The sequence below is a fragment of the Platalea leucorodia genome (genome assembly GCF_965183815.1).
Source record: "Platalea leucorodia genome assembly, chromosome: 3".
In the NCBI taxonomy this organism is placed as follows: domain Eukaryota; kingdom Metazoa; phylum Chordata; class Aves; order Pelecaniformes; family Threskiornithidae; genus Platalea; species Platalea leucorodia.
This window is the reverse complement of record NC_138825.1, coordinates 59,062,836-59,078,744: the sequence shown is the minus strand read 5'-3', so window position 1 is coordinate 59,078,744 and position 15,909 is coordinate 59,062,836. Positions and strand designations below refer to the sequence as shown.

The 15,909-nt window shown below is 42.3% G+C and overlaps 1 protein-coding gene across 5 annotated transcripts in view; it reads right to left on the bottom strand.

Annotated features, from left to right (window-relative positions):
* TIAM2 (TIAM Rac1 associated GEF 2) overlaps positions 1-15,909 on the bottom strand; it is a 175,703-nt gene that overhangs the window by 34,862 nt on the left and 124,932 nt on the right. For 3 of the 5 annotated variants that reach the window (XM_082306988.1, XM_082306987.1, XM_082306989.1), the window contains one exon: positions 14,779-15,039. In XM_082306988.1, the coding sequence (XP_082163114.1) occupies positions 14,779-15,039 (261 nt within the window). Of the gene's footprint in view, positions 1-8,267; positions 8,317-11,111; positions 11,215-14,778; positions 15,040-15,909 lie in introns of those variants that run through there. The other 2 variants (XM_082306991.1, XM_082306990.1) reach the window with 2 other exon arrangements.

Sequence of the window (15,909 nt, the reverse complement as noted above, 5' to 3'; positions counted from 1 at the left end):
ACCTCTTAAGCAGATAGCTTCTTCTGATCTAGCAAACAGGAGTGTCTCCAGACACTAAAATACGAAGTTAGTGTGGTGGGTTGACCCTGGCTGGATGTCAGGTGCCCGCCAAAGCCGCTCTATCACCCCCCTTCTCAACTGGACAGAGGAGAGAAAATACAACGAAAGACTCATGGGTCAAGATAAGCACAGGGAGAGATCATTCACCAATTACTGTCACAGGCAAAACAGACTCGACTTGGGGAAATTAGTTTAATTTATTACCAATCAAATCAGAGTAGGGTAATGAGAAATATAACTAAATCTTAAAACACCTTTCCTGCACCACTCCCTTCTTCCTGGGCTCAACATCACCCCCTATTTCTCTACCTCCTCCCCACAGCAGCACAGGGGGACAGGGAATGGGGGTCGCAGTCAGTTCATCACACGTTGTCTCTGCCGCTCCTTCCTCTTCATGGGGAGGACTCCTCACACTCTTCCCCCGCTCCAGCGTGGGGTCCCTCCCACAGCAGACAGTCCTCCATGAACTTCTCCAACGGGAGTCCTTCCCATGGGCTGCAGTTCTCCATGAACTGCTCCAGCGTGGGTCCCTTCCACAGGGTGCAGTCCTTCAGGAACAGACTGCTCCAGGGTCCCCCGCAGGGTCACAAGCCCTGCCAGCAAACCTGCTCCAGCCTGGGCTCCTCTCTCCACAGGTCCTGCCAGGAGCCTGCTCCAGCGCAGGCTTCCCACGGGGTCACAGCCTCCTTCGGGCATCCACCTGCTCCGGCTTGGAGTCCTCCATAGGCTGCAGGTGGAGATCTGCCCCACCATTAACCTCCATGGGCTTCAGAGGGACAGCCTGCCTCGCCGTGGTCTTCACCATGGGCTGCAGGGAAATCTTTGTTCCAGTGCCTGGAGCACCTCCTCCCCCTCCTTCTTCACTGACCTTGGTGTCTGCAGAGTTGGTCCTCTCACAAATTCTCACTCCTCTCTCCAGCTGCAGTTGCACAGGTTGTTGGGTATTTTTTTCCCCCCTTCTTAAATATGTTATCCCAGAGGCGCTACCGCTGTCACTGATGGGCTTGGCCTTGGCCAGCGGTGGGTCCGTCTTGGAGCCGGCTGGCATTGGCTCTGTTGGATGTGGGGGAAGCTTCTTGCACCTTCTCACAGAAGCCACCCCTGTAGCTCCCCGCTACCAAAATCTTGCCACGCAAACCCAATACAGTCAGCTTGTTGCAAAAAAGAAGAGTAGCAACCTGATATAAATGCTAACGTTCTCAGAAAACCACAGGGGAAAAAATGCCATTATGTGAAAAGCTTAACTACGTCATATAAAATCCATACCAAACTTTTTGCTTGGCTTCTAGCAATGAACGACCAAGTACTAATAACCTGCTCAGCACCTTCAGGTACCAACAGCATCACCAAAGAAGAATGCCATTACTCCTGCAATGTTGTGTCTTGCTTTCAGGCAGATACGTGACTCACAATCATTCAAGAGAAATTATAATGTAACCTCTAAAAACTGAAAGAAAGCATACTTCCTAAGTCATGCTCCTCACTACTCATCATTCAATTAAAAGGAGAACAGAGCACACAGATGGGACAGTCGGTGAGAAAAACAAACACATACTGCATATCCAAGAGCTCTGTACGCCTACAGGAACGTCTCTTCCCACGTCACTGTGGTGATACACATACAAGTGGTCAATATGGAAGTTATTCACATGTTTGTGAGCGGTGAGGTACAATGGAAACACATCCTCTAGCAGATGTGTGAGACAATAATAATCTGTGCTACAATCACAGCCAAGAAACCAAAGGAAATCAACTGGAAAACATCAACATCAACCATCCGGCAATTCATTTACCATAAAGAAGCCATCGACAAATGCAAATGTCACTTATCTCTTTTTTTCTGTTTAATTAACGAAGAAGCCTTAATTACTTTCTAGTCAGCGCTGCTCTTACCACTTCAGCCACTCACTGCAAAGGCAAAATTACCCTGAGGAGAAAGTAGGAACTGAGGATCCTGTTTCTTTTATAATTCTTTTTTTCATAATACTTCAGAAGTTGTTCTGTTTTAGATTTTTCTCACCAATTTCAAAAAATGTCAAATAATCATCTCAAGCATGTCAAGTGTTATCAAATGTCAAGCACTATGTAGGTGGTGTAACCACCCCCTTTTTCAAACTACAGCAAGAGGGTGTGTTTCCACCTGCCACTCTACTGACAACAATAAATTGAACAAAAAAATTCCTTCTAGCTCTACACGAGAAGACAACACAGCAAAATTAAATGTACTCAGTCTCTCATTCCAAGACAAACTAAGACCACTGCAGGGCATCATTTTCAGATCTAGCAGGAGCAGCAGTTCTGTGCATCACTTGATAACTACCCTCAGCAAGTAAAGAAGCACTCTGACAGCCACAGGCAGTTCTGACCTCGGTAAAAATATAGTGACTACACCAATACGGAAAATCGGGTTTCCATTCTGCAGTATCTCTGAGATTGCAAAAATGGTTTGCTTTGTATCAGAATGAAACTACGTCATTTTACCTTATGCTACTTTATTTTTGCCAAAATGCTGAGAAAGCAACACCGCAGAGCAAAAAGAAGTAGCCTGACACCAGGATATTCATCCATGATGTAGGAGAGAGAAAGATGAAGTCTCCTGCTCTGTCAGATTCAGGCGAGGAAACTGAACCTGGGTCTGTCTCAGCTAAGGTAAGATGCTTGATTAACAGCTAGTAGCTGTGAGTCTTTCCTGGTACCCCCAACTCCACTTCATCTACTTACAGTATCACTAAACATTCACTAGAGCAAATAGATTCAGACTCTAAAGCTCATGGTAAAGCTAGTCCCATAGGACTCCACTGACCCAGGCTCAAATCTGTCTGTCCTCAACAGGGAAGACTGAGGCAGGATAGCAATTAATGACTAGAAAATGACCATGTCCGAGGTGGGTGCAAACCGAGTTGCACTCCTGCAACTCAGCCAGAGGATTAATCTTTCTTTAGGTCTCAACATTTAAAACCTGGCATATGAAATTGAAACACAAGAGCAAGGGTTTTAATAAATGATTCAACTGATGATGGGGAAAAGAGGATGATGCTATGCAGCTGGTGAATAACAAGCAATAGCTATGTTTAAAGAAGGAATGAGTATGTTGGGGAAATCTAATGTAGGAAACTACAGATCTGTGACCTACATAGTAACCTAAGGCTTTCACAATCAATTCAAGGAAAGAAAAATTTAAAATGTGGAGATAAATGGAAAATTATATACATACAGTATGGGTAAACAGACTGTGTCAAACGAACCTGACATCTGCCTTTGATAAAAGATGTTTTTAAAGACAAAGAACACAGGATAAATCCAACCTTCTGGAAACTTAGTTAAAAAAAAAAAAAAGAAAAAAGAAACCTTTATAATATCCTAAGGGAAATTATTAGCTACAATGAAAAGGATAGGAATTAAAACAAGGCAGAACTGGCTAGCAGGTAAGATAACAATAGATTGGTCTGAATGAACTTCTAGGCCTGAGAGAGGCTAATGGTAGATTTGGTCTGAGGTGGGTTTGGGGACCAATTTTACTTGTTACATTTTCAATTCTTTGTCTCAGCAAAAAAAGTACAATAGGAAGTACTCTGATTAAATACCCTAATCATTCAAAGTTAATACACAGCATTAATTAAGAGTATGACTGGAGATGCATAAAGGAGATGCAAGATGACCTTGAAGATGGAGCCACAGTCCCAGAATGAAATCACATAGAATAAAGTTTCAGTGACCAGTAAGAACAATTTCTTCTATAAGCTGTGACTCATTAGTTGGAACATGAAAGGAAGTGAAGCGTAGCAGTGTGGAGAAAGGGTTAACAACGCGTAGTTGTGAGCTAGAGCTACTTAAGTAATGGTCAAGGCCAGCAGATAATGATCAGTTATAACATTGGCCAGGAATATGTCTATGCTGGCAATTAGAAGATGGGCTTTCAACCATCACATGAACGAATTTCTGGAACAGGCTTACCTGGGAGCAAAGAATGCAAACAGTCTATTCTATTTTAAAATGGAATTTGATAAATGTATCAGTAGGGTTGTTGAAAGCCTGGACTAGCAGAGGACTGGACTCACTGAGTCTAGAAATTCTTTCCCATCCTAGGTTCCTCTGTCACCAACGTAGCGCAAATATTGCACTGATGCCTAAATACAGCTGCACAGGCAAATAGATGGCCAGAAGCCTCTGTCTGTTCAGTAAAGCCCAAGAAATACTTTAAGTTTCATCAGTGCTGGTATGTAAAGATCCTGGCAGAGAGTGTTTATGACTAAGAGAACACTTGTATCATGCGTGCACATTGGTGAAGAAGCCCCGACAGTTGTCCTACACCCCAGTCGCTTGCCGATTCCAGCTCCGATGTTCATTATTAACTCCAGTGGTTACTCTGCTACAAACTGATCTTTCTCCTGTTTGTAGTTCCCTGGCACTTGAGAGGGAATTGGGGCTCTCATTTCCCATCCTCTCTGCTGCAGTTTTTAATCCGCAGTAGTTAGTCACTTCAGACACAGCAACACACATATACAGAGCTTCAAGCAATTGTGATGGGGTTAGTCTAGTCTGTAAAAGACAGATACCCTGATCTCAGATCAGAGCAATTGTCAGCATTTTTAAACACCGGTATTGTCCAGTGATTTCAGATAGATGTCACAAAACAGCAATAAAGTGGGCATCAACTTATTTTGGAGAATACTAATATGAATTTCAGCTTGAAAAAAAATTGGGATCTGTAATTATAAGGAATTATAGCAGGTCCAGTCTATCCACTAGGAAAGAATGTATTCAATATTTTCACTGATTCCCAAATGCTCTAGAAACTGCCAATAAAACACAACACAGCCAATCTTCAGCATGTACAGTATTCTCCCTCTCCCCATTACAGGGAGTTTCCATAACACGGGTGCATGGTTTAGATGGAAATGAGATATTACATTTGGGTAATAAAGTTAAGCCAGGTGTATGGAAAGCTGCATTTTTCATTGTTGTGTGAATTCTCCAGACTGATCAGTTAATTATGATAAGCTTGCAGTTCCCACATTCTTCTAGCCAATGCTACTATCAAGAGAAAAGTAAGCTTCCAAGAGAAGATAACAAATATTTCCAAAATCCCTGGTGCAAATAATACTAAAGTCTGAGCCAACTCTCAGAAAGGTACAAAGCCTTGGTGGTCTTAATGCCTTCAGACTTACTGAAAAACAGGGAGTGGTAGGTGAAGCATTCCAGCATTGCCTGGAGAAGAGAAATATCAGTGTGGTGAACTCTAAAAATGGTCCCTTGGAGACTAGTACTCATAACTTCAGTTAAACGGTTCAGCCTGGCAGGTAGCATGCATGTGCTTATTTCTTTTGGTTCGATATAACTAAATATATCTCAGGTTTTCAACAGTATATTTACTCTTTTGTAATGAAGTTAAAATATAGGTATGTAAACATTTCCTTCTGTATCCTTTTCCCTTCTGAAAGACTTCAAGACTTTCAAAAAGTAACAGTTGATCCAAAGGAATTTATTGAATGGCTTTCAAGAGACGTTCTCACAATCTCTGTTAAAGAAGGAATCCAAGTTTCATCAGAGAGATATGAAGGGTTCTGGGTTCACTAGTTCAGTTATGAATAACTCGTATGTCTTGCTTATGTGAGGATCAGACCTTTCAGTTCTTTGGCTCATGTTATCCCCTGGGATCAGCATGGAAGAGGCACCCAGCAGCTGGCATCCAGGACAGAGCCCATGCAATCTCTGCGGCCCTTTAAATTTCTGTCTAGGTTGCAAAGAGTACATTAACTGCATTCAGGAAGGAGAAAAGCAAGAGAGTTCTGGGAGGAGAAGACAAACTCCCATGGAAGATGCATTAACTGTCCCACAACATCCATTCGCACTGGAGAAATTGCTAGTAAAAGTGAGAAGGGTCTAGAAGATGAGGTGTGGGGATAAAGCTAAGTAGCTTTAGTAAAGCTGTGACACAAGAGGACACTGCAGTTGCTCCAGGGTTTCCATCATGAAGGCCCATGTCTGGAAACATCAGGAGGTGTTTGGAGGCATACAGTTCTTTAAGGCCTTCATACAAAAGCAGTTTTTTTCCTCTAAACCCTCTTTGGCCAGAGAAGGTTGATTATAAATTTGGTGATAAGTAAGCTGAAAAAAATTCAGAGCCCATAACACAAGAATGGTCCAGCTCAAGTGACATGTGGAGAGCTAACTTCTACCTAGGAAAAGTGCACTGAAAAGTCCTACTTTACCTCAAGCTGTTGATCTGCTTCCTTTGCATGTCACAGCAGCAAATAAATAAATAAATAAATAAATAATTTTTTTTGCACTCATGTCCTTCCAGTACAAGCCTTGACATATGAGAAACGGCTGCTACAGTCTGAGCTATTCATGAGGAGTTTTTACAGCCACATTTGATTCCTAGACCAAAAGCTGTAGCTTCTGCACTAAGGAAACAGATCTAAGAGAAGGCAGGTAGGTTGCAGCCACAGATGAGAAATATCCATTGAAACACATCATATCCTCCACCACTTCAAGCTGAAAGCAAAAGCAATTTGATTCACCTTTCATCTTCATTGGGGTTCTCTATGAATCTGGGCAAACAACTGAGGTACCATGGACCCTAAGTGCAGATTCTTATTAATCTCCAATTAAGTCTTCCAGAATTATGGGAGTGTTCCTGTTAGCTCAATTCAGTAATTTTAACAGGAATTTATGTAAGTTTTTAACTATTGCACAGTGCCAGTTCAGTTGTTCCCCCACAGCTGGTACTCACAGGCACGTATTACTACTTAAGCATTCACACTCCAAGGCTGGAATAAATTCAAAACAGTTTGCGGGCACTAACTGTGTTTATTAACTGTACAGTGGTTTACAGCTTTCATGCTGCTTTAACCAGCAGTTAAAAAGATAGTGAAATACTAAATTTATTATCAATTCCAAAACCCCTTCCTCTTTTTGCCCAGAAAAATTTCACGTTCTTCTGAAAGCCTTTGACCTAACTTCAGATAGGTCAAATTCTAACTAACTAACTAGCTAACTAGCTCAAATTCTCATTGCTAAATTAACATGACTTGAGTCTACTAATACAAGTAACTTCAGTTTCTAGAAAACTAAAACTAAACATGTTAGAGAAAAACAAATAAAATGCACTGGATTTTAACAATTCAGGAATTTTTTAATCTCTGAACATATTTTGGCTTTTATCACTTGTTGTCGTCCCAGGCATTTTGTAACCTATTTTGGGACTGTCTGGAAGGTACGTTCTCAGCTTAGCTTCAAGGCTGTAACAACTGACTCTTTGGCATAGCTAGAAACTTCATTCAGGAATTCATTCAAGATGTTAGATCTGGAAATAAAATTAGCATACAGCTGTCATAACATCAGTCTTCCTAGATAGGGTTCTTAAACACAGAATTAATAGTTGCCTGTCACTGACAAGACTAATTGTTACCAAACAAGACATGCAATCACAGGCCAGACAAGAAGGTTTCCTTCATGGCCCCTCTCATCCATGTGTTTTGGCTTCAGAAAGCAAACTATGAAACATCAGAAGGTGCTCTACATTCTTCCTAAAGGACAATGCAACCAGGCTGCTTCTTTTTGCAGATCTGATACTGCCTAGACAAAGAGAAACTCATACTTCTGGCCAGGGTCTGAAATGCTCAAGCAGGACAAGTCTCTCTCCTTTGTTCTCATCCTTCAGTGAGGAAAATGACGCTTCTTCTTTAAACACTCCACATTTTCATGTTTAGAAAAAGCCAGTATGCTCATGCAAATATTCTTGTATTGTACAGCTTGCTTAAGACATGTTGGGCCACATGCTGAACAGTGGCTTAGCTCCAGTCAGCCACCTACTTCTGCAAGTGTGACTTTCTGTAGGCTGCTTTATACTCTCTTTTCTTTTTTTCTAAATATCTGCAGAAATGTCCATTTTCAAGCTGGAGCAGAGTCCTTTAGATCCCTTGGGAGTTCCTTTGTCGGATAACTGTTCATCGGGAAGCAAAGTAATTTGACTCATTTGCTAATTCAGTAATCAATAGGAGATACAAATTAGCAACATAATAGGAAATAGCTGCCTGCACTTCTGTAGCAATGCCTGATTAGCCCCTGCACGTCAATGGTACGTTTTTATAGGGTTATTTAACTTTCTAAACTTTCTCTGTCCAAGTATCTGTCAGTCAGACAACTGTTCAGGCTTTTCAGTTTTAAGCTTAATGCTTCACACTGGCTTCTCAAGTTGTTACCTAAATACATTCGTTTCCTAAGTTCACATCAAATGCCTTCTTAGATGCAGTCTCACTGGAGGCCACTGTTAGCTGTAGCTGGTGCATCACCCTTCTACTCCAGTTCAACAACTGGAGATGTGTGGCTGCAGTACGGAGGAGGAACACATTGCAGAGCCCATGTTGGGTGGCCACCATCCTCTACAAGTGTCAGCAAAGGCTGCAGCCCGCTCCTGCCATTAGGTCTTCCAGGCTGGGGCTGCTGGACATGCAGGGATGCTGTCAGTGGCTCCTCTCCTGGTTTCTGCTGCTACTGCGGGATTGCTCCTGTGGGATGGCTTTGGCCATTCTCAGAGGTCAACTGCACGCAGGAGAGGTGGAAAACAAATGGAGCTGGCCCTGCCCAGGTACCAAGTGTACCACCTTAGTGATACATTTTCTTCTCCATCTCAGATTTATAGGCACAGAAGTAATGAAAACAGAAAGCAAAAGGGGGGAAAAAAAGAAGTTACTTAATAGTTTAGCAAGAATTTGTGGCTAGCTTAAGACAGTTAGCTTTTATAATTACTCAACCTACCTTACCTCTGTGAAACACAGAACATCTGCTGTTTGATGTGTTTTAAATTATGTCTAAGGCACTGGTCTATATGTGGATGTCTCTAACTTTATCATTATCAATAAATCTCCTTGCTGTCCATATTGTCACTCTACAGAATTCAGTAGGATGGGCAAGGTCATGATTTATGCCTACATATTTTCACTGAGCCGGAAGGTGCAGCTCCACAGGGTTTAATGGAGTTTACACCAGGAAAAAACAATTTGGCCCACTGACTTCACAGGGATTAAATCATAGCAGCATTTAGCAAAGCAGAACAGAACGCTCTTTCAGTAGAAAAGCACAACGAAGAGCATTTAAAGCTGCCCCATTTTACAGCATAAACAATCTTTTAATTTGCAGCATACACATCTAGCAGGAAGGCAACAGGACAGTTTGTCAAGTGCCAGCAAGAGCTCATTAAACCACCACTCTTGGGAAACACTCTGTATTGCAAAACATGTAGTAGGCAACGAGTGCTCCTACGGATCCAGCTTCTGAGGAGACAAATGCTTTCTTTGAATTAACCTCTACTCTGCTACAGTCCCAGGTATAGTCCCAGGCCAGACCTAGTCTTTTTGTAGTGATTCACAAGAACAAAGGACAGAGACACTTGCATTAACGGCACACAAACAGCTGGAGCAGGAGCCAACCTACCATGGCTGTCCAAGACTACTGTAAACACACACCTCACCTCTGAGCTTGCTTTGATGAACAGCCACTGCATGTCCTATCACATCTATGTGGCTTCTTGCTGAAGTAAATTGGGTAATGAGTAAAAAAAAAGAAAACCCAGCAGAGTCATCAGTCTTCAGGCAGATAAGCAGTCATGCTGCATAGACAACTACATGTCTATGTTAAAAAGAGGCACTGCTTTTCTAGTGCATTGCCTCACACCATGCAAAACCACCAGATATCTGGTATTAGATCCACCAGGCCGGAGGGAGTGATGTGTGCAGACCTGCACAACTAACACAGATCGGGGCCCACATCTAAGAGGACTGTGGGTGCCCTTAGGACTTAGGAAGCTAAGAAGCAATATTCACCCCTTCTGAGCTCAAAAGAGTTTCCTGTGAAAGAATAAAAATAAATTTCTTTGATTCTTCACAGGCGCAGAACAATGAAGGCCATGCCCTACAGCATGATGAAGAGAATTTAAATGTCGAAACAGAGGCTAGGCAAACATACAGGACCTGATTTGGGAAGAACTAGAAGTTATTTTAGAAATGTTTCTCAGTTAAGTTTCAGTTTTACTTTTGTTTACAAACCACTTTGAACATTACATCAAAAGATGCTTACAAAATGCTTTAAAAACTATAGGCAAACAGCAACAAGCAGAGTATCCGAGCCAGTGCTCCAGGCACAGCCCCCAGCGGCTGGAGGCTACAGACCACCTTAGTTTCATGTCCTCCTGACTTTATCTCTTTTCTTAAGAGGGACACACAGGTCTTTCTGATATTCAGGCTGGAGCTGGAAGAGGATGCAGAGGGTGCTACCCAGAGAGGCGTGCGCAGCAAGATGCATACAGCCAGCTGGCTGCAGAGCCAACCTCTGTCTCCCTTTTCCTCCCTCAACTCAATGGTATGTGACGAAGCTGAATGGAGCAAAGTTTTCTGGAGAAGCTGTGAGTTGCAATTATGCTTTACAGAGGCATCTAAACCACCTAGCAAAGCGTATTTGAAACAGAAAGTACCTTAGAATTGAGTCCAAACCAATTATTACAACCACATTTTAAAAAAGAATTTAGTCATACCAAAATTAAACTTGTGGCCGACTAATGTGCTTTGCTTCTATGCATGCTTACTATGATTAAAATCAGAAGCGGCTCATGTCTTGGGAAACAGAAGAGCCACTTCCCACGTGAGGGTTCAAACCACCGATCCTCCTCTTGAAACAGTTACATTTTGCAAAAACATCTCAGTGTTTAGCAGATCAGGAGCTGAAATGTCATTGCTCCTCTCCAGCACACATCCCAGCTACTTGTCAAACAGCACGAAGCCTGACTCTCTCTCTCTCCCTCTGACTCCAGCCGCGCCTTACACAACGTGAAATAGCTTCATCAGGACTGACTCAAACTGGCACGTCCCAGACCACGCTGCTGCCCGGGCATCAGTGTGAGAGGTGGGAAAGCAGAGGGCAAAAGCCACAGAGGTGCCCTGTGGGAAGGCTGGCTGAAGGAGAGCTTGCTGCCTCTGACAATAACTAACTCTCCTTGCAACCAGCTCTGCCCCGGCACCTGCCTGCTCCCCGCTCCTCCTCCTCCTGCTTACCTGGCTCCGGCCCTTGTCAGACCTCTGCACCCGCCGGTTCAACTCACTGAGTTTGCAGGGGCGGGGGGAATAAAGTTTTCTCCTTAATTAGCTTCATCAAGGGCTCCAGCAAGTGCGGCTGCTGGCACAGGGGCGGGCCGAGTGCTATGGGGCTGGAAGGGAGGGTTAGGGTGGTGCAGGGGAGGAGGAGGAGCAAGCCTCCTCCTTGTCAGCAGCACCCAAGCCTTCTTCACCGCTCCTGGGACCACACCTCTAGAAAGATGGGCCAGACAGGAACCCAGACCCGGCACAGAAGGTAAGTGCCCTACCCCAAAGATGAGGAGTACAACAGGGAGCGAAGGAATAGTATGTCCACCTTTATTTTTTTTATTTTCTTTTTTTTAATGGTTTCTTTCTCATTTAGCTCTCTAGCCCTCCCAGATGAACGTGTTTCTTCATGGAAACTTGTTAAAGCATATCCAAACTGCCATCCCCCACTTTTTATTTTTCTTTCTTTTTTTTTTTTTTTCCCCTCTTTTAATCACAGAGATCTACTTACAAATTAGGGTTGATTTCAACAGTGTCAGCTAACAAGAAATGACAGCTTTTTTGGCAAAAACCCACTTGCTGGAAGAAAAAAAAATATTGCTCAACTCTGACAGCAACTCACGTACTGCAATGGGTTTTCACACCTACTAACGCTTCTACCTCCTGCCTCAGCACTCTATAGATATAGCAGTAACCCACACGGGTTTGCCCTAAATATACAGTTTTCAATTCTTGTGCCTTCTCTGTTGTTTATTCCTCAAATATCCATGCCATCTTAAAATGAGGCCTTTTTTCCTTCCCCAGTTGTAAGAATCCCAGTCCAATTCCCTCATTTTTTAATTCTACACAAATATTTGTTTAATTTCCTTAGCACTGGAGCTTGGAGCAAATTTAGTTGCTCTGTTATTTGGTTTTCCACATTTATGAATGCATTTTTTAAAAGTATTTCATTTCATTTCTTTTCCAGGATAAGCTTATTACTAGCCAAGCAGCTAAGCAGCAAGCACATAGCGTTGCCATGTGGGAGATCAAATGATACGACCACAGCAGGTCCAAAATACAGCTACAAGGGTATAGCGACCTCTTGGAGAAAATGAATCACTCTCACAGAAAATTCCCTGGGAATGATTTTTAGGAGTGGCAGAGTTAGTGGCTTTGGAGAAAGTCAATCACTTCCCTTCTGTACAGTAAAGGCTGCCAAAGTTTGCCACGAGGTATAATTGGGTATCCTCAACACAGCAGAATACGTAGGAAAAGGCACTCATCAGAGTTATACTAAGCAGTTACAAAACTGTAAACAAATGTGGACAAACTATTGCCACCCAAGTTATACGAAGCCAGTGATTTAAAGTAAATTCTGCTTTGCTTTCACCCTGTGGTTGTCACCAAGCACCAGGCAGGGTATTACTGCGTGACTCAGTGCTGAAAATTTCCATTTTCCAAGCACTTTGTTAATTTTACCTCCTTAATCCTCATAGTACTCTAGAAAGATAAATAGACGAAGTTAATTTTTAAAAACAGGGAGGTGACAGCACAAACATTAAGGTTTTTAACTCCAGGTATGTACCCTGAGCCAAATTGTGCTTGATTTTTGAAAGAGGTCCCCCTCCACTGGCACTAACTGACTTTCAAAGGCGCTGCCTTGGAAGAACAGGCTCTCTACCAAAGGGGATAGAACAGTATTAAACATTGGATGTGAATGTAACAGTCTTTGGCCTCCAAAACCCTGCTCAAATCATTAAATATCCCCTCTTCTTATCTAAATTCTTATTCAATTCCCGAGTGCGTAACAGGACATAGAACAGTTAAACCATTTATGATTATCTATTAATTCAAAGTAATGCCATTTTCTTCTGTTTCCATTTGAACCCGATCAGGTGATCAGACACTAAGCACTGAATTCAAAAAACATGAAAGTCCTTCTCATGAAGCTTAATTTAGAACTATTTGTTCCCTTTCAGAACAAAATAAATCTTCCTTAGCTGCTTTTAAGCAGAAAAGCAAATATACTATGCCCCTTTATCCACTAGTGCTTAGAGGACAATACATACTCCAGTAATTTGCTACTATAATGGAATATTTGCACAGGTTGCAAATTTATCCTGGAGGAATGAGGAATCTAGTGAACAGACACATACATTTATTATACTGAATACTCCAGGTGATGCTGGCCTATGATATCAAGCCAACACGCTGAATGATAGCCCTGGTATAATTATGTAATTAATTAGCTCTATCATAATTTTTGTTTTATGACACTAACTTTTATGTGCCACTAGTTAATTTAATGGCATTTTAAATTGAAATAAGGCCCCTGAGAGAGATGCTACTTACTGTATCACAAATCTTGTACTCAGATTTCTTTTAATTTCAGAAGATGACCTAATAAAATTGCTTTATAATTAAATCCATTCTAACAACTTCTCCTATGTGATTTTTTTTTTCTCCCATTTTTAATTACGAAAAAAAATTCCAATCAGAAAACATTTGCCACCATAATTATATACAAAAATCAGAGATCCCTTTTCGTACCTTTTGCTGCTCTCCTCGCACAGCAGTGCACCCTGGCTAGCTTTCCTGCAGAATTTTACTAGCATCCCCCAGAGGTGCAGCGAGGAAACTGCACCTTTTACACTCAAGAAACTAGAATTAAGTTTGCTTCTATCTTGTTTGAAAAATAGTCAAGGCGTGGGAAGGAAGGGGAACAAATCCCCACGTACTTTCTATTTCAGATGGGCATTTACAAGTATTCTGGTATCACAAGATGTATTTCTCATGTGAAGTAAGATCAGCTGAGGGAAGGGAAAGGGAAAGGCGTGGCAGTGCCCCTCTACGTGCCACCTCCTATTGCCAGCTGAAAAGGCAACCCAGCAGTGAGCACCGGCACTTTCCTTGGGGCTGGGGTGCCATCCAGGAGCAGTCCTTACCACACAAGCTTTTGGCACCTTTCTTGCCTGGTGCTCCTCATATGGAAACCCATCAGGATCTCACCCTGACACAGCACTGTTAGGATATGTCCTCCATTTGATGCTTAATACAATGGTATTACATTGAGTAAGAAATATGAGCGGGTAGTAGCAAAACAATCCCTATGGAAGCTCTTTTTCATAGGCTTTCTTCTACACAGTGAGCAGCTGTATCCAATGGGAACACGATAATATCATTGGGTGTGAGCACAGCTAAATGAGTCCTTTCTGAGGTGATGATGATTATTGTATTTAAGGTACCCTTAATGTATGCGGTACTTAACCATATGTAAAGCATGGTAAACACAGAACAATACTTCTGCCTCTGAAAGCCATCACGTCATTCCAAACACTGATGCCTGGGAAATGGATACATTGGAGGTACCCGCGATGACACAGAACAGTTAAGAAAGTGCTTGATAATACTGGATGGAGCAGCCGAGCAGGTTACAAGAATACCATTTGCCTGCAGAAATGATCATATTCTGTTCCATTTCTACTTTCTAGAAACTAATAAAATAACAGACAGATATGGAGCATAAACAGAACTTAAATAATTTGTACTTGGGTTTCTCACCGAGGCAAGCACAGAATTTTAAACATAATTGATTTTTTAAAAAACCAGTGATATTGGAAGTGAGGTGAAAGTAATGGAATTATTGTCAGCCTCTTACCATTTGCTGTGTTCTTTTTGAAGTTATCTAGAAACTCTTCCAGGAGCTGTGACTGGTTTGGAGGCGGCAACAAACTCTTTGGGTCCCTGGAAATGTCGCCATCTGACCAGGACGCACATAAGTGTTGCTGGGTCCCGTAATGGTTCATTCTCAGAGTGAGCATTACGCTTCTCTCTGAAAACAATAACTCCATCTGCCTGAGGTCAAGATCAGACACAGCCTCTCCATTTATGCTCAGGATTTCATTGCCTACTCGGAGCCCTGGGAGCATGTGAAAGGGAAGAAGAAGAGAAGACAAAAAAACCAAAAAAACCAAAAAAAAAACCAGGGAATATGAAACGTAAAGGGTCACAAAGCAAACGTTACGCTGATTCACCTTTTATTTTTGTGGTTTTAATTCAAATAGCCTAATCCTACCACAAGTCCATTAGAATTGTTGGGAGCTTTATTTGACCTATAATTATACAGATTGACCTCGTGCTTACTTTGATAGGTGTTACACATAGTACAGCAACTGAGTTTCTTTCTAAAGATGCTACAGAATTTGGTGGGTGGGAGAGCAGCACAACTTGCAAGAAGATTAGAACAGAGGCACCTTGCACGACTCGGATACCACCAGTGTACAGCACCATAACACATATTTCATTATCTGGGAAGAAGAACAAGGCACTAGTCACGCAGATCAAATAATTAATGTGAAGCTGGAACAACAGTGGATGGAGTCTTTATCAGTTTTTGTATAAATCTAAACAGTGGCAACCACTGCCTTTCAAGGTCAGGAACAACCAAGTGGTCATTACCCTCAGGTAGCAAATGAAACTCTCTCTCTCTCCATTTTACTGGGTTTGTCCCTCTGTTTCTCAGAGAGCAGACCTCATGTGATCCTGCTGTGCCGATGAAGAGAAGCACAGTTTCTGAGCAGCACAGTAGAGAAGGCGCTCACAGAAACGTATGCAGAAAACTGTTTTGGGGAGGGAGGCTACTTTTCATTGCCAGCAAAAGTGGAAGTGATGGGTCTTGGAGACTGACCAAGGCCATGAGATTCCCCAGTCTGAGATGAGCTCTTTCTCCAGCTTGTTCCTCTGTGCAAAAGCACTTGGTTGGATGGCTGAACACAGACTTTGTCTCCAA